The sequence below is a fragment of the Myotis myotis genome, unplaced genomic scaffold (genome assembly GCF_014108235.1).
Source record: "Myotis myotis isolate mMyoMyo1 unplaced genomic scaffold, mMyoMyo1.p scaffold_m19_p_23, whole genome shotgun sequence".
NCBI classification, from domain to species: Eukaryota; Metazoa; Chordata; class Mammalia; order Chiroptera; family Vespertilionidae; genus Myotis; species Myotis myotis.
Window position 1 is genome coordinate 1,901,581 of NW_023416328.1, and position 18,088 is coordinate 1,919,668.

The 18,088-nt window shown below is 48.9% G+C and overlaps 1 protein-coding gene across 1 annotated transcript; it reads right to left on the bottom strand.

The window, feature by feature from the left end:
• Nucleotides 1-495: 495 nt before the first annotated feature.
• Nucleotides 496-17,511, bottom strand: ARRDC4 (arrestin domain containing 4). Its single transcript, XM_036355693.1, has 8 exons — nt 17,081-17,511; nt 11,217-11,283; nt 10,677-10,824; nt 7,956-8,058; nt 6,143-6,399; nt 4,916-5,078; nt 3,771-3,925; nt 496-3,118 (listed from the first exon to the last, which is right to left on the bottom strand). The coding sequence occupies exons 1-8, from the start codon at nt 17,367-17,369 to the stop codon at nt 3,062-3,064; spliced, it is 1,239 nt and encodes a 412-aa protein (XP_036211586.1). The 5' UTR covers nt 17,370-17,511; the 3' UTR covers nt 496-3,061.
• Between the last annotated feature and the right edge of the window lie 577 nt (nt 17,512-18,088).

The following is an 18,088-nucleotide window of genomic DNA, read 5'->3' on the forward strand; positions in this document are numbered from 1 at the left end:
TCACCCATAGAGCTTATACGTATTACTCCTCTTAACTGCTCCTCCTCCACTGATGTTGGGGAAACCCAGCCCTTTGTGAAAACAGGCTCAGAAGCCCTAGCCGGTGTGGCTCAGTGGATAGAGCGTTGGCCTGCGGACCAAAGGGTCCCGGGTTCAATTCCGGTCAAGGGTACATACCTCGGTTGCAGCCTCCTCCCTGGCCTGGGCCCTGGTCAGGGCCCATGTAGGAGGCAACCAATCAATGTGTTTCTCTCACATCGATTGTCTGTTTCTCCCTCTTCCTAAAAATCAGTGGAAATATATCCTCGGGTGAGGATGAACAACAACAACAAAAAATAGAGTAAAAAATAAACAGGCTCACACCCTCTGGACACAAGGCACCCTCACTGCAGTGCGTGTTGGTTTTATGGTACCGATTCCCCTTAAGTCTGTAACAGTTTACGTCACAGTCACACCCAAACAGAACAGAACAAAACCAAACCAGCCACTCCCAGCATCAGTGTGATCATTTTATTAACAAAAGGAACCCATGGGGTCCAAACAAGAGTACAAAATACAATTTTCATTGTTGTTTTTTTTCCTGTGGGTTAAATTGCTACATTTTTAAGAATAAAAATAAAAAAGCGGTCATCGTCAACTTATCAAAAACACAACCCCCAGCCTATTGAGTTTCTTACTGAAAAAAAAAAAAAAAAAAGTTCTACCCACAGAAAATTTTTTTGTGTGCCAAAAGTTTCACATTTTCAACTGCAAAATGTTTGCATCAGAAAGAAAATTCTAAGGCCATGGTTTCTTTGGAAACTAAACATGGAGCTATGCGAGCAAATACCACAGCTAGCTAACTTTTAACCTTCATTGCCAAGTATTCTCTGTTCCCGTGTAGAATGAACTACATTCAGAAACTCTTGATATGGAAAGGAATGCCCTCTACCCACTGAAGGGCAGACATACTGATAGGAATGAAAAGGGCGAACCCCACTTCTGAGGTCTTCAGGGCTATGTCAGCTGTGCTTCCGTTTTCTGGGTTCGCGTCATGATTCCTCCAACCAATCGGAGAAAGCAACCCCGGGGGGACAATCTAGTAAGTCCTGGCTTTCCGGTCTCGAGCCAGACACTCAGACCTTCTCGTCCTCCTCCCTGTTCTACTTCATTCTTCACTGTGTCTGGGTGCCGTGGAGACGGACCAAGTCTGGACGAGGCGGGTGAACTAATTTAGAATTCAACCAGTAGCGGAAGGGGATCTCTTTAAAAGTAAAACCGAAACAGTTTCGACCGTGCTTAAACGCATATCCCTGTTCCACAGCGCACACCAAAACGAGCAGTCGGAAACCCAGGCGGGGACAGAGCGCTGGGACAATTTCAGGCCCACGCACGCGTGTCGGTGTAACCGTCTTGCATGGCGGATTTTTAAACAGTGGCTCCCACGGAAAGACATGCGTGTGAGGCTTCCGTGACCACGGAGAAGAGAGGGGTGAAAAAAAACAGACAAGTATCTAATGTCCGTAGAAAAATCCCTGATCAGGTGGCCGACTCATTTTTTAATTCAGAATTTAACCGGAGAGAATTTTTTTTTTCTATTCCTCACCGAACACACTGATTGAAAGGTAAACGGTTCTGTTGAATGAAGCACCGGGGTTTCTAGATCAAACCTTAGGATTTGGGGGAGACCGAAGGCCTCGGCTGGTCCCAAATCTCCGTCGCAGGAACCCCACCTCCCGTCCCCTCCTGTCCAGACTCGCTCCCAGTCCACAGAACCGACAGACGGGAGGACAGAGCACGGGGCCCTGAGACCAGGACTGCCAGGGCCCAGGGGAAGAGGGAAAACACTCCTCAGAATGTTAGCAGCGGCACTAGCCTGCTGGTCTCACTGTCCTGAGGTTAAATGCTCATGAGATATTGCACCAAAACAATAAGCGAGATCACAGTTTCAACAGCATCACTGAAGAATTGGACTAACGCGGTACGAGGCGGTGCCGGTCATCAGGAGCCACGAAGTCTTCCCGCCAGGAATGAAATCCATGCCTTTTAAAAAAAACGGCATGTCCACCCTCTTTGACTTTGCGTTTATTTTGAAATGCCCTTTGGTATATCTGTTTATCCGGGAACTTCCCTCCAACGCTAACTGTATGGGTTTTTCCCCGGAGCGGTTTCAGATGCGGTGATGGGTGCGGTAAGACCCCACTGCCACGTGTAGACTCTCCAAAAACTTGTCAGACCGAGGTTTCAAACCAATCCGATCGCCCCTAGAGGTAGGTTAGGAAAAGGCCTTCTTTTCCTCTCTTTCTGGAGTAGTTATCAAGGCCTTCTAAGGATGCAACATCCCCCGTCTCCCGGCCCTTCTCTTTCTGACATGCTCTTATAAACAAGACGTGAGGGAAACCAAACACGTATCCTGTCCAGGTGCTTATTGAGGGTAAAAACCCCAGCCTTCCACAGACGGGTTTCCGGGTTGAAGTTCATTTTTCCCCTTGGAACTGACGGGCCTCGACATCCTACTCCACCGCCCACTTACAAACCCTGTCTCGAACCAGCCAAGCCAGCCCCGGGGGACAGTGAGCGCCCAATCACTTCCCAGGACCGTGACCTCAGGAAAGGTCTTTCCTGGACTTGAGTCCTAGGGGGTCGGGGAGGAATCAGGCAACCCCTGGCCCCGGGGCCGGCACATCCCTGCGCTGCCAACTTCTCCCAAATCAAGTGCCCTCCCAGCGCGCCCACATAGCCCGGAAGCTCAGTGTCCCTTCGCTGCGCTCTGAGCTCCCGAGGGAGGCACGCTGCCCCGGTCACACACCTTCCAGGCCCCTTCGCCTACTGGGTCCCCAGCCGGACTCCCGTGACACGCTGCTGCGGCTTCCCAAGGTCGCCCACTCTTCCACGGGGACACTCGGCCCTGCCATCAGCTGGGGCAACAGTCCCGTCGGGCCCTGGAAAGTTCACGTAGTTTTTAATTCCTTGGTGTCGACCTATTTATGTTCTTAAGCGGATCGTCCCTCCCTCAGTCCCGGAAAGGCGGGGAGAGCGAGCCAGCGCTCTCTGGTGCGGGTCACTGATTTCTGAGGCGCGTTCAGAGGATGAAGGAGACAGGCTGGGCCTCCCCGATGCGACTGGGATGCGGATCGACCTGCAAGAGAGAGAGCAGCCCGGCTACTACCTGACAGCGACGCCAGGACCTATTTCTAAGGTCGCGATGGGGGCGACCACGAAGTCCCGGGAGGCGCTTTCATGCTCCGTGTCCTCGGCCACGTCCCACGCGCTAACGGAGCACAGGGAAAGTCCTCCATGGGAGAAGGTGGCCGGTGACACAGTGGTCATCTGTCCTCACCGTAAAAGCACACACGGACTTGTTTTAAATATGGATTCCTTACGACCTAGACCAGCGGTTCTCAACCTGTGGGTCACGACCCCTTTGGGGGTCGAACGACCCTTTCACACGGGTCACCTAAGACCATCGGAAAACACATATACAATTACATATTGTTTTTGTGATTAATCACTATGCTTCAATTATGTTCAATCTGTAACAATGAAAATACGCCCTGCATATCAGATATTTACATGACGATTCATAACAGTAGCAACATGACAGCTATGAAGTAGCAAGGAAAATAATTTTATGGTTGGGGGTCACCACGACATGAGGAGCTGTATGAAAGGGTCGCGGCATTAGGAAGGTTGAGAACCACTGACCTAGGCGTTAGCCACAGACCAAGGCTCCTGAACAGAGAGCACAGTGCAGGTCGCAGGTCGAATGGACCCGCTTTCGCTCTGTTTACCTCGGAATAAAGAGGTGGGGGCTGAAGCCGGAAGTCCTGGACGCAGGCGAAGGCGGGGCAGCGGGCCTCTCCCTCCCAGCTGGGCGGCCGCGGGTAAGGAGCGCCGTGCCTGGAGACTTCTTCTTCTGACACCACGTCCGTGTAATCTGGGGGGGCTGAAGCAGAAAGGGGCGGGACTGAGACACCCCTGCAAAACCCAACTCCACAATCCCCTCCGAACTCTAAGGAAGCAAGAAATATCTTTCAAGTTGATGATGAAGCAGTGGTGCCCTTCCCTCTGATCAGCAAGTTTTTACGCACATTGCACCAAAAAGCATTTAAAAAAATCTGCTTTGATAAAACAACTAGCATTGATGATACTCTATTCTTTTGAGATGTGTATTATAGTCTAGGACAGTGGTCAGCAAACTCATTAGTCAACAGAGCCAAATATCAACAGTACAACAATTGAAATTTCTTTTGAGAGCCACATTTTTTAAACTTAAACTATATAGGTAGGTACATTGTTATTCACTTCATTAGGGTACTCCTAAGGCTTAGGAAGAGCCACACTCAAGGGGCCAAAGAGCCGTATGTGGCTCGCGAGCTGCAGTTTGCCAACCACGGGTCTAGGTTAAAAAAAAAATCATTGAAATGTGGCTACAGCCGGCTGGCGTGGCCCAGTGGTTGAGTGTCAACCTATGAACCAGGAGGTCACGGTTCAATTCCCCATCAAGACACATGCCTGGGTTGCAGGCTCGATCCCTCGTGTGGGGCATGCAGGAGGCAGCCGATCAATGATTCTCATCATTGATGTTTCTCTCTCTCTCCCTCTCCCTTCCTCCCTCTGAAACCAATAAAAATATATTTAAAAGCAAAAAAAGAACTGTGGCTACAGAAAATATATGACCCTGTACTTTCATGCTGACTCCCTTTTGTTGCTTTACTATTCTACGCCAGAATCAGGAAATGCAGACTTTATTCCCGGGCAAGCTGCACTCTCAGTGGCTTCTCGTAAAACTGTCTGATGGGTTTAGTAAGAGGAAGCGAAAGGGTAGCTCTGGTGGCGGCAGGAATTCCCATCTGAGGCCTCGCTCTGTTCCCCGTCCTGTGCTGAGGTACTTTGCGTGCAAAGCTTCATTCTGCGAGAACCCCAGGCCCTTTACCTTCGGGCTGTTCCGGCAGCGCCAGCGCCCACCAGCTCATGTCCACGCTGAACTGGCTGGCCATGCTGCAGTTCCTGCTGGCAAAGCCGTTGTACGGGACCGTCCCGATCACCAGGGGCAGCTCCAGCATCAGTTTTTTAGCACCAGGGATGTGAATATACACCTATTATGCCAAAAAGAAAAGAAGAAAAGGAAATGAAAGACACAGAAAGGCACCAACAACCCTAGCCTGTTTGGCTCAGTGGATAGAGCATCGACCTAGGGACTGAAGGGTCCTGAGTTCGATTCCGGTCGAGGGCACATGCCCGGATTGCGGGTTCCATCCCCAGTAGGGGGCGTGCAGGAGGCAGCTGGTCAGTGTTTCTCATCATTGGTGTTTCTATCTCTCTCCCTCTTCCTTCCTCTTTGAAATCAATAAAAATATATTTTAAAAAAAAAAGGCACCAACGAAGTTAAACCTTACAGAAACAGCTGATTCATTGATTTTTTCATAGAAACAAATGCCTTTGTCATCTGCCACCGCCCCGCCATACAATTGTCCATTGTCGAGACCCAATAAACGGAAGGACAGACCAGACGGCAAGAGGATTGCACCACATACTGCGAGCACTCAGGGATGGGGGGACGGGGAGCCGTGGCCTTAACACACTTCCCTGCTAGTGAGCGTGGCTTACATAATAACCATAGAAGAGGAAATTCGTGTCCTTCATGCACCTGAATTCTTTCATGTCATTTAATTAAATCCCGTAGAGCAGTGGTTCTCAACCTTCCTCATGCCGCGACCCTTTCATACAGCTCCTCATGTTGTGGTGACCCCCAACCATAAAATAATTTTCGTTGCTACTTCATAGCTGTCATTTTGCTGCTGTTATGAATCGTCATGTAAATATCTGATACGCAGGATGCATTTTCATTGTTACAAATTGAACATAGTGAAAGCACAGTGATTCATCACAAAAACAATATGTGATTATCTATGTGTTTTCCGATGGTCTAAGGCGACCCCTGTGAAAGGGTCGTTCCACCCCCAAAGGGGTCGCGACCCACAGGTTGAGAACCGCTGCGGTAGGGGGATAGTTTTGCTCACAGGGCCCACAGTTTGGTGCAGTGCTGCCGCCCTGAAATGCCAGTTCCCTAGGTATCACGTGTGCACAGTCCCAGGACCGCGGCGCCGGCATGGCTCCATTGGGCACGCTGGCTGCTGGTTTTGCCAAGAGCTCTGCTTACCGCCAGGGTGTAGTCCACTCTGATGATGCAGCAGTCCAGGATGGACGGCGGGAGGGGCGGGATTTTCAGCATCTTCCCGTTCCACGTGTCGGTGCTCCCGGAAGCGATGTGGTTTCCTCGCACGTTGGCGACCATGTGCCGGACGGTCTTCGTTTTCCCGCTGGCCAAGTACGTCTGGGTTTGGAAAATAGCAGCTTTGGGGACGACCAGGCGGGAGGAACAGTTCTCTATTTCTGCATAGATTGGAATAGCTTCTCCTAAAATGGAAAAAAACAACACAAAACCTTCAGAGACTTTGCAGGAAGTTCTCCCCACGGTGGAGTAGAGCTGTTACCAAGAAAAGCTGGAAGGTTTGCAACAAAACTGCAACAAGTTTTGAGAAGCCCTGATGGAAAACTTATTGTAAATCTGAGTCGGAGGAATGAAAATTCACTGCAGGTTGTGGTGGACGTTGTTTTATTATTGCACTCGAGGCCCAGTGCACGAATTCATGCACAGGTTGGGGGGCCTGATCAGGGGCGGGGCCAGCCAGGGGAGGCGGGGCTGTGGGTGGTTGGCTGGCCGTCTCCGTCCACTGGTTGAACTACCGGTTGAACTCCCCATCAAGGGGACAATTTGCATATTAGCCTTTTATTATATAGGACTAGAGGCCTGATGCATGAAATTCATTCAAGAATAAGCCTTCCTTCCCCCGGCTGCCAGCACTGGCTTCCCTCTAGCACCTGGGATCCGGGCTTCCCTTGAAGCCCTGGCTTCGATGGAAGGTCCTCTGGTCTAATTAGCATATTACCCTTTTACTATTATAGATTATTCACTTTCTAGTGTTGTGATATTAGGTTATCAGTTCTAAAGTGATGTAAATGACAAGTTAATGATTGAATGCCATATTAAGTACAAATGATCACTAACAAGCTCAGTGCCCCCCAATTTAATCTGCCCCCGCCCCCCCCTCCCCAAGAACTGAGCCTTGGCTTTTAAGGACCGGACGGTCAGGCACGAATAAAACAATGCATGGTGGGCAAGTTTTACATGCACATGTACGCCCACCATCCTACCTACCATCCCCCCTTCATTTCCGATAAGCTGGGACCCCGGGGTGGGGGGCAGATCCCTGGAGCGGAATGGGGCCCTTCACATGGGAGCTCTGATATCAGCAGACTGTTAAGCTGGCCGGTGTTCTACATTCCAGCCCCGAGTGTTTATATTCCCAGCGTGGAATCAGAATGCCTAGCAGCGCTTTCGTACAAGAGCTCTCCTCTGAGCAACACTGCTGTGGACATTCTTTACACGAAAACAAGACGCCAGTATTTACCCACTTTTCCAGGCGTAAGAGTAACAGGACTGACGTCAGGAATACCTGGCATTTTATTGGAATCTACTTGTCCACTCAAAAATATTTAAATATCAGTTATTTACTTTAAAAAATATATATTTTTATTGACTTCAGAGAAGAAGGGAGAGGGAGAAAGAGAGATGGAAACATCAATGAGATAGAAACATCAATGATGAGAGAGAATCATGGACCTGCTGCCTCCTGCATGCTCCACACTGGGGATCGAGCCCGCAACCCGGGCATGTGACCTTGACCGGGAATTGAACCGTGACCTCATGGTTCATAGGTCGACACTCAATCACTGAGCCATACTGGCCGGGCTACATATCAATTATTTACATTAAAAACAGCAACATTTATTATTCATGTTTTAAAATAGTATATACTTCAGAAATGACAAAACACACTATTTAAAATCACTTAAATTAGCGAATAAAATGAATGCATTTGCCATTTGAACTTTCAAAACATCGTGCTTACCGTTACAATATCCCTTCCTTTCGATTTTGGCACTCAGCGAGACGGGACCCGACGTGAAAAACCAGCAGCCAACCATTTTCTCTTGAGTTTTAAATACGGGGCTCTTGGAAATTTCAAATAATAAAACAGCTTTAATTACACCAGTCCAGGAAATTCACAAAACTTAGAAAATGATGTTATTCTTCTGACGCAGTTGTAAAGGAATGTCTTCCAAAAGACAGATCAACCTTTCTGATGTCCTGTGACATTTTAGGTAGAATACTTACTGAAACAGGAAGCACTGAAAATCATTCCCTTTTTAGGAAAACTCAGGTGAATGTTTAGATTCACGTTAGGGTGGGACCATCCGAGTCATTACGTTTCTGGGAAATGATATACCATCCCTTACAAAAGCAACCAGCACCTCTAGTCACCCCTGTTCACATGTTGAGAACTACTATTTTATTTTAAGACTTTATATGGAGATCAGGTCAAAGGAGAATGGCAGAAAAATCAATAATCACCATGTTCTATGTGTTTTGGCATGTACACTGTGGGGTAAGCCAACTGCCCTTTTTTCCTCCCCACTTCCTTCAAAATGCATTGTTAGGCAGATATTTCCAGTGTTTTTAACTTAGAATGGCTTGTGGTTTTGGTGTAATGGCAGGAAAACGTACCCAGCGTTAAGGATCCCAATGGTTATGAACACACCACCACACTTTCCATCCCACTAGCGGCAAAGGAAATGATACGACACCCAAAAGGCTCGGGTTACAAGATGCACTGATCACAAGTTCATTGTAAAGCCCCAAGTTACAATGTTTTTCTTCTTTGTTTATAGAAAGAATAGTAGCCCTAGCCGGCTTGGCTCAGTGGAGCGTTGGCCTGTGGACTGAAGGGTCCCAGGTTCGATTCCCGCCAAGGGCACGTGCCTGGGTTGAGGGCTCGATCCCCAGTAGGGGGTGTGCAGGAGGCAGCCGGTCTATGATTCTCTCTCATCACTGATGTTTCTCTCTCTCTCTCTCCTTCTCCCTTCCTCTCTGAAACCAATAAAAATACGTTTTTTAAAAAGAAAGAATAATAAAGGATAATAGTATCTGTTTTTTTTTTTTTTGAGGCAAAAAAGAAAAGCTCTTTAAATCATTTGCCACAATGGCCCCATAAATAGTTTATCTCCCAATTCGAATTAGTTTTTAAAAATACAAGACATGTAGCATTGTCAGTTTTCAAAGGTGTTAAGCCGGGGGTAAGCCATAGCTATAAACCGGATCGCTGGGCGCCGGTTAATTTATGATTTGGGTCTCAAATGTGCAAACAGGGCACATCTGTTAATATTTTCACAATCTAAAGGTGAACATTAGAGGAAATTCTATTCCATTTTCATGCGAAAATAGAGTTAAACAACTCCTCTAACTCCTGGCTTTTCCCCTTATCTTTAAAAGCATTAGCTAAAAAAAAAGAAACAGAAACCCCCCATATTAAAATAACATCTTTGTGCCCAGTGTCATGATGAAAAGTTTAAATTACCCCAGTATGTTATATGAAGTAAAAAAAAAAAAAAAAGAAAAGAAAAGAAAAATCATTCATATTGAAATGAAGAACCATTAGGTCCCAGCAGCTATCATGAAAGCACAAGGTATAATTTTATATGATTTTGATAATGTGGGTTTAGATAAAAGAATCTCGCTCATTAGCCCCCGTCGCGGCCATTCCGTTGTTACTTATGGCCCAATCTTTCTCCTCGGGCTGCAGTATTCCGGGTGGTTATTAGAAGTTCAATGCTGTCATGCGGCCAGATCTGTCAGAAGGAGATGATGAGTGAAAGGACCTCCACACAGCTGCATGCGCGTACTGCGTGTTAGAAAATGACACGCGAGATGGCCGGGTGCATAGCACAATGGCCCGGGCCCCAATCACAGGCTGCGCATGATTAATACTCTTGCGTAATTGCTGCTCCCCAACCTGCTATTACGGGAGGGTGGAGAACCCCCCAGCCCCGTGCGTGAGGCGGCTCTGGTGGAAGTGACGGCTCTCCGGGTCCGCGTTATTGTTACTAATAAGCTTTATCCGTGCGTCCCCGGCCTGCGTCACCGGTTGGCAGAAGCGGCCCATAGTGTTCACACACGCGATTTGTCATTTGCTCAACCTCGGAGCATAGGTGTAGGATGAACGCCTATGGGCACAGTGGTCGGCAAACTCATTAGTCAACAGAGCCAAGTATCAATAGTACAATGATTGAAATTTCTTTTGAGAGCCAACTTTTTTAAACTTAAACTATACAGGTAGGTACATTGTTATGAACTTCATTAGGGCACTCCTAAGGCAGTGATGGCGAACCTTTTGAGCCCAGCGTGTCAGCATTTTGAAAAACCCTAACTTAACTCTGGTGCCGTGTTACATAGAAATTTTTTGATCTTTGCAACCATAGTAAAACAAAGACTTATATTTTTGATATTTATTTTATATATTTAAATGCCATTTAACAAAGAAAAATCAACCAAAAAAATGAGTTCGCGTGTCATAGGTTCGCCATCACTGTCCTAAGGCTTAGGAAGAGCCACTCTCAAGGGGCCCAAGAGCTGCATGTGGCTCGCGAGCCGCAGTTTGCCGACCACGGGGTTACGAGATCGTATCGGGAAAGGGACAGGGCAGACGAACCCTAAACTGGTTAGGCGGGGATTCCACCACAAAGAGGAAGGAGGAAGAGAGGGCCGGGGCGGGAAGGAAGGAGGAAGGACTTACGAGTAATGCCGGCGTGTTGACATCGATGTGACTGATCACCTGGAGTTCCCGCCTGACACTCTGCTCGGGGAGCCTGGGCCTCTCCAAGACCGCCCTCACGCAGTACTGAATGCTTCCGTACTTCCCGCTGAAGGACGTGACTAAGGGCCTGAGCCAGCCAAAGAGATGACTGTCTAAGCTTATTGCTCAGGTAACAACACCAGAGCGGGCTGGAGAGGTTAATGGGGGGGGGGGGGGGGCGGGGGAGGACCTATGTAATACTTGCAACAATAAAGATTAAAACACATACACACACACACACACACACACACACACACACACACACGCCAGGCAAAGCTCTTAGCATGTTGGTGTGGTTAAAAGAAAAATGAGTGAGAGCAGGGGTGCCCGGCGTGCCCGTGAGCCTGAGCCGGGGCGGGTCTGTTTGGGGCTCTTCGGGATAAGCCAGCACACCCGAGAGCCGGAAGGGCCTGCACCCTCACGTGGGGGTGACGTGGGGCAGGGAAGAAAATTTAAACAAGTTGCCGCTGTCGCACTTACTCGGACGGCAGCTGAAAGCTAAATGGGAATTCGTGTTTTCCGGGCTGCAGCAGGAGGGTGCCTTCACCTATGAAGGAGAACACATTGGATTCTGACGAAGGCTAGGACTCGGTCAAGAAGTGTCACCACCTACATCAGAAGTTTTTTAAAAAGGCGGTTTCCCTGGCTGTAATAGCTGGTGTACGCCAGAGAGGTCACTGAACCGAGATTTCGAGAATTAAAATTTGAGTCAGTTTGTACCAAGTTTCACCACGTATATAGCTTCTGTCTTCATATAGACAATTACACAAGTACCAAGCAGAAAGTGAGAGCCCAGCGCTCCCATATGCACAAACGTGTGCACACACACGTACGCGTATACACATAAACATTTGTAAACACACATATATGTACATGCATAAACGTGTATACACTTATGTGTATATACATAAACATTTGTATACATGCATCTGCATACACATGAACATGTACACACTTATGTGTATGTACATAAACATTTGTATGCACACATATGTATATACATGAACATACACACACTTATGTGCATATACATAAACATTTGTATACACGCATCTGTATACACATGAACATGTACACACTTATGTGTATGTACATAAACATTTGTATGCACACATATGTATATACATAAACATACACACACTTATGTGCATATACGTAAACATTTGTATACATGCATATGTATACACATGAACATGTACACACACTTGTGTATGTACATAAACATTTGCATGCACATATGTTTATACATAAATGTGTACACACACTTATGTGTATATACACAAACATGTATACACACACATATACACATAAACATGTGTACACATACATGTATATACATAAACATTTGCACACACATATATGTTTATACATAAACAAGTGTACACATACACTTATATGTATATACATAAACATTTGTATGGATACCACCCACTCTTATCCTAGCACGGGTATACTAACATCAGTACACTATTATGCTAACATCAGACACCAATATTAAATTTGACTGAAAACGAACTAATCAAAAAATACATCCATCTATTTTGGGTATATCACAAAAGTCAGGCTGTGTACTCCTTGGGCAGAGGTGGAAAAAGAGGTGAAAAATTAACTTCGACTGTTATGCATATTGAGTATAATACTACACAGCCAACAGGACCGGTTATTAAGCGAGAACCCCGTATCGATTATAATCCAGGTCTGCCGATGAGCGGGTGTTTGGGGGTTAGCTTGGGATACAGACAGGGGCTTTGCCATGCACGGCCATGACCCTTGCTCCTGCTCGGGGTCAGCCAGCTCCATCTGATTTCAGGCCCAGGCTTAGCCCTGTTGTGGGAAGGCCGAGATGCAAGGTGTGGACGGACCGCGCCAGGCCACAGGCCCCGCGGGCGCTTGGATGAATGCGCAGACAGCACCTGTGTTCAGGTCCAAGGCCAGCTCCACGCTGGCAGTGCTGGTCAGGGGCCCTCCAGAGAACCTTGTAAACGTTCCCTTCTTCCCACGCTCACAGGTTCAAGTTTACAGTGGAATTCCCTCCGGGGTGGGGTGACTACAACGACGAAAGGGCCGCAGAGACAGAACGCTCTCTCTGAGCTTTGCCGGCCACTTGATAGGACCGCGTCCGTTCACGGAAAGCAGTTAGAAGGCAGACATCAGCAGTGAGACGGCATAGTTTTTCCCTGGAGTCCCCAGACCTTAAACAGCTCGGTTAACATTTCAACCTTGCACTTTTAGAAAACAGGAACACTGTCTTGGCCCATTGTCTCCTGAATCTGTCCCCAGTTTTCAATGTGTGATACACTGGTATTGGGGGAAGTGAACAAAATGTTTGCCATTTCAGGTCATTCAACTAAACACACAGGAGGGTGACTTGGAGGCTAAAGGAACAGGTCACGGGGATGTGAGCCATGGTGACAGTGAGAGACGGAGCAGTGTGCCCAGCTGTGCCCGTGACCCTGAGCAACAAAGCCACCCCACTCACTGCGCAGCCAGCAAGGGAAGGCTCAGGGCAGGCCCCGTGCTCCTGCGAGCTGGGCTAGAGTTCTGATTTGTAACCACTAGGTTATTGAATATGACAACTTTAATATATATATATTGATTTCAAAGAGGAAGGGAGAGGGAGAGAGAGAGAAACATCAATGATGAGAGAGAATCATGGATCAGCTGCTTCCTGCACAACCCCTACTGGGGATCGAGCCTGCAACCAGGCATGCGCCCTTGACCAGAATTGAACCCGGGACCCTTCAGTCTGCAGGCCGATGGTCTATCCACTGAGCCAAACCAGCCAGGGCTGAATATGACAACTTAAAGCACTATAAAATGTTTAAAATGGTGGGTTTCATTTGAGGTCAAAATTGATAGTGCTCAGATGTCAGGCAGTTGGCTATAATGATGAGTAACTTGAATCCTCAACCAGGGCCTTGGGAAGCTGGACACCTGTACCCAAGTAGTGACCACGGAGTGCTGGAGCCTGAGGGGCCGGGGACCGGCACCCTGGGGACCACACCCATCGCATGTTGGGGTTGGCATGGAGATGAGTGGGAGGGGGCTCAGATGAAGGGAACAGCAGGAAGCAGGGCATGGTAGCTGTGTGGGGGACAGTGGTCCAGGGTTTTAAAAGAAGGTAGGAGGGAGCTGAAGTTCCCTCTTCAAGACAAAACTAACCAACGTAGGAACTGTCAGTGGTTAGAACTTCGGCCTGCAGACTGAAAGGTCCTGGGTTCGATTCCAGTCAAGGGCACATGCCCGGGTTGCGGGCTCGGTCCCCAGTAGGGGCGTGCAGGAGGCAGCCGGTCAATGATTCTCTCTCATCATTGATGTTTCTCTCTCCCTCTCCCTTCCTCTTGGAAACTGATTATATATATATATATATTAAAAAGGGAACCTTTAAAAGAGACATGTAATCACCTCAAAACATAAACAGGAAAAACAATAGAGAAAGTTGATAAATGTGTGGGTGACAGTATTTGGACTCCAATATTTGTTTTCATTCTCTTTCTCTTTCACTTTCTCATTTATTTGTTTAGAATTTAAAACTTTCCCAGGCTGACTCACGCGTCCTTTCCCGTATGTCACGGGGAGGTGTTCCATTTGCTAATGGTCTTACAGCCAGAGCCCATAACTCAGGCACTGCTGAGCTGTGGGAGCTAGAAGCCCTTTACAGAGTTAGAGGGGGGCTCAGGAAGGATGGGGGGTGCACACAAGGTCACCCTGCCGGTGGGTGACCAAGAACTGAAACCAACTCTCTGGCCCGTCTTGTCTCTCTACCACAATTTCGCAATAAAATTCTGAAGAAAATCAGTCACAATGCAAACAAGTATTTGGGTCAGATGAGCAATGCCCAAGAATGAGCTGAGGAGGTTTTCAGAAAATAGATCCCACAGCCACCCTTCCCCAAACTCTCAGTATTTCTGAAAATGCGTTCGGGTGATTGCAATCCATTCTGTGTTGGAATTCAGTGGCCCGGAGCGTCTGTGACCATGTAAAGTTGCCGACTTCTTCCGAGTTCCTTCTAGATACGGGAGCGATCTCTATTTCTGTATGAAAGCAACTAAAACTATGTTTGTTTGTTTTTTAAGGTAGAACATATTTTTGCCAGTGTTTGTTATGGTGCATTCTGAAAACAAGCGAGTCAGGTTGTTTAGATTTGGACATTCCATTCCATCGGAGTGAAAATAGAAAATTTGACTCGTGAATCATAATGTTATTGGTTAGCCCAGATTTTAGCAAAGTATTTTTTTTTGCTAGGGTTTTTTTTTTGTTGTTGTTGTTTTTTTTTTTTTTTGCTAGGTAGGTCTAACTGCTGTTAATCTTACATTTATTGACTCAGTCATCATGGGACTAGAGACAGAGTTCAAAGTCCTGGACAAAAACAACTTACTTCTCTCTCCACGGCCCTGTCAGCCATCCTGAGAATCTGTGGTCTCTTACCTTTGGGGGAGGCAGGTGGAAGCTGATTGCCCCCCGGAAACCATATTCATGATGAAAGGGCACAAAGGCAGGTAACAGCTGTCACCTAGCACACTGTTCTTGGTCATCCAAAGGACAGCTTCGGCCCTAGCCCATTTGGCTCAGTGGATAGAGCATCGGCCTGCTGACTGAAGGGTCCCGGGTTCGATTCCGGTCAAGGGCACATGCCCGGTTGCGGGCTCGATCCCCAGTAGGGGGCATGCAGGAGGCAGCCGGTCCATGATTCTCTCTCATCATTGATGTTTCTGTCTCTCCCTCTCCCTTCCTCTCTGAAATTAATAAAAATAAATTTAAAAACAAACAAAAACATAAGACAGAAGAGAGCTTTGGTTCCAAATATGTTTTTCCTTGCTACAATTTTGGGGACCACTCCATTCTCACACACCTTGAGGATTCACCTGTGGGCAGTCTACTTTTCCATAGTAGGACAAGGCAAAACTGCACATTCTATTGATTTTGTATAAGACATAGCAAGGGTCAAGCAAAGATACAATGCATCTTACTCTTGGGGAGGGAGAGAGGGGGACTTGTACCATTATTTAATAGCTAAAAGCTGAAGTTGATGAGGCAGGGAAAAAAAAGTAAGATAGCTTCTACCAACTAAAAGAAGACTAAGATGCAATGTTCCTAGTCATTTCATGATTGAAGGAAATCAGTGTTTGCACGTAATGCTAATGGCACATCCATCTAGTTACTAGATGGTTCTCAACCTTCCTGGTGCCGCGGCCCTGTAATACAGTTCCTCATGTTGTGGTGACCCCCAATTTCATTGTTACAAATGGAACATAATGAAAGCATAGTGACTAATCACAAAAACAATATGTAATTATATATGTGTTTTCCCATGGTCTTAGGCAACCCCTGTGAAAGGGTCATTCAACCCCCAAAGGGGTCGCGACCCACAGGTTGAGAACCGCTGATCTAGTGGGTTCCCACATGGAGACTCCTGGAAAAGCCTAGACTATTAAGCTGGACTTTCACAAGAGTGGAAAAGAAGGGTGATCTTTCCTCCAGCTAATTTTTTAAAAATAGACTTTTATTGACTTCAGAGAGGAAGGAAGAGGGGAGAGAGAGAGAGAAACATCAATGATGAGAGAGAATCATGGATCGGCTGCCTCCTGCATGCCCCCTACTGAGGATCAAGCCTGCAACCAGGCATGCGCCCTTGACCGGAATCGAACCCGGGACCCTTCAGTCTGCAGGCCGACGCTCCATCCACTGGGCCACACCAGCTAGGGCCCTCCTGAGAATCTTACCATGTCCAGACCCTACTGTTTCTAAAGGAGTGGCGTGAAAAAGGAAACAAAAGAAGCAAAAATAATAAAGAGAAAGAATGAAAGGCAGAGGCAGAACTCTCCAGAGAGGGACACGAAGGATGAAGGCCAAGAAACACTTTTCTTTGAACTACCACCACCCCGCCGGACAGGTTTGGCCAATTCACCACGAACCAGCATCCAGATTCGGGGCTGGAAGAAGGGGAGACCCATAAAACACGGGGTGCCACAGGGCATGGCGCCGCACGGCCTCTGGTGGCGCCCTCCCTCCCTCAGGTCTGCAGGGGACACAAGACCTGCAGTCCCAGATGCTGGGTTCCTGACCGCGCATCCCAGGTTTCCATGACAACCGGCTCACGCCCAGAGCCGTCCTAGAAGGTCTGGGTTGCCAGGTGGAGGGATGCACCCCCCGCGCGCGGGATCTCCACGGTGCTGTGAGGTTGCGGGGTGCGGGCATTGTTACCTGCGCGTGACCGGCGACGGGGACCCCACCCCCCGGAGCCCGCCGCCACCCACCCGGCAGGTGGGCATCTCCCGGCGCGCCCCCTCCTCCCAAGCGTCCCTGCTGGCACCCGGACCTCGGAACTGTGTCCCCGCGCTCACCAGCCGGGGCCTCGCGCAGGTTCAGCCGCACGTTCAGGTATTCCACCTCCGAGGCGGAGGCCGGGGCTGCGGAGCCGGCGCTCGGGCCCCAGGCGGCAGTGGCGCGGCCGATGGCCTCCAGGCGCAGCGCGCTCAGGGCCACGGGCTCGGCCGCCTCCAGCAGCACGTGCCCCGCCACCGTCTCGCCGCTCGCATAGCAGCCCTTGTGCTCGTCCTGGAACACCAGACCCAGGCTCTTGACGCGACCCTCGGAGCCCAGGGCCCCTGCCGACCCCGCTTCACCGCCCATCCCGCCGAACAGATCGGCAGCGCCCGGGATCCGGGGTCGGGAGCAGAGCGGCGCCGCTGTCACGGGCGCCAGCCGCACAGGGAGGGCCGCAGCGGCCGCGGTGCGACGCCCCGTGGAGGACCTGGCGCGCCGCGGGGCCTGTCGCTTTAACAAACCCCGCTGGGACTGGAGACCGGGCCGGGATAGCCCGCCCCCGGCGCGCGCCCATAGGCCGGCGGCGAACCCCGCCTGGTGCCGATTGGTTGGAAGTGGCTACTGAGTCATTTCATTGGCGCCCCACGCGGTTAGTTGGCGCAGGTAGGCTGTGCGTGATCGGCCCGTAGTGACCTATCGGGATACGCAGCTGTGCACGTGCACAGGCCGCTTATTGGCTGGGGCGAGGCACAGCCCAGGGGCACTGACCAATAGGGAGGTGGTGCGCCCATGTGGACAGAGAGTGGGAAACAATATTCGGGAGGGAGGAGAAGGGACCGGGAATCCCGGGCTTGGGGCTTGTCAGCGTTCCTATGGTTACGGGCGGGGGCGGGGTTCTGGCAGCATGGAGAGCCTTTTTGCTGGAGTCACTGGGTTCCTACTGGAAGGAGAAGTTGTGGCTGAACTGGCTGCGGTTATGATGACATCTGCAGTTTTCGAGAGCAAATAGATGTCCTGGAAAGTGGAACTCGGTAACATTTCCTTATGAGAGTTGGGATCTTTCATGGGCAAGTTGGCATGGGGTC

Bases quoted from the DNA above. Each gene is read 5' to 3' on its own strand.
- ARRDC4 (XM_036355693.1), bottom strand. From the start codon at position 17,369: ATGGGCGGTGAAGCGGGGTCGGCAGGGGCCCTGGGCTCCGAGGGTCGC. The intron at 10,825-11,216 runs GTAAGTGCGACA...TGGCTGGCTCAG, and splicing joins AGCTTTCAGCTGCCGTCCGA to GCCCTTAGTCACGTCCTTCA. The intron at 5,079-6,142 runs GTAAGCAGAGCT...TTGGCATAATAG, and splicing joins GAGTGGACTACACCCTGGCG to GTGTATATTCACATCCCTGG.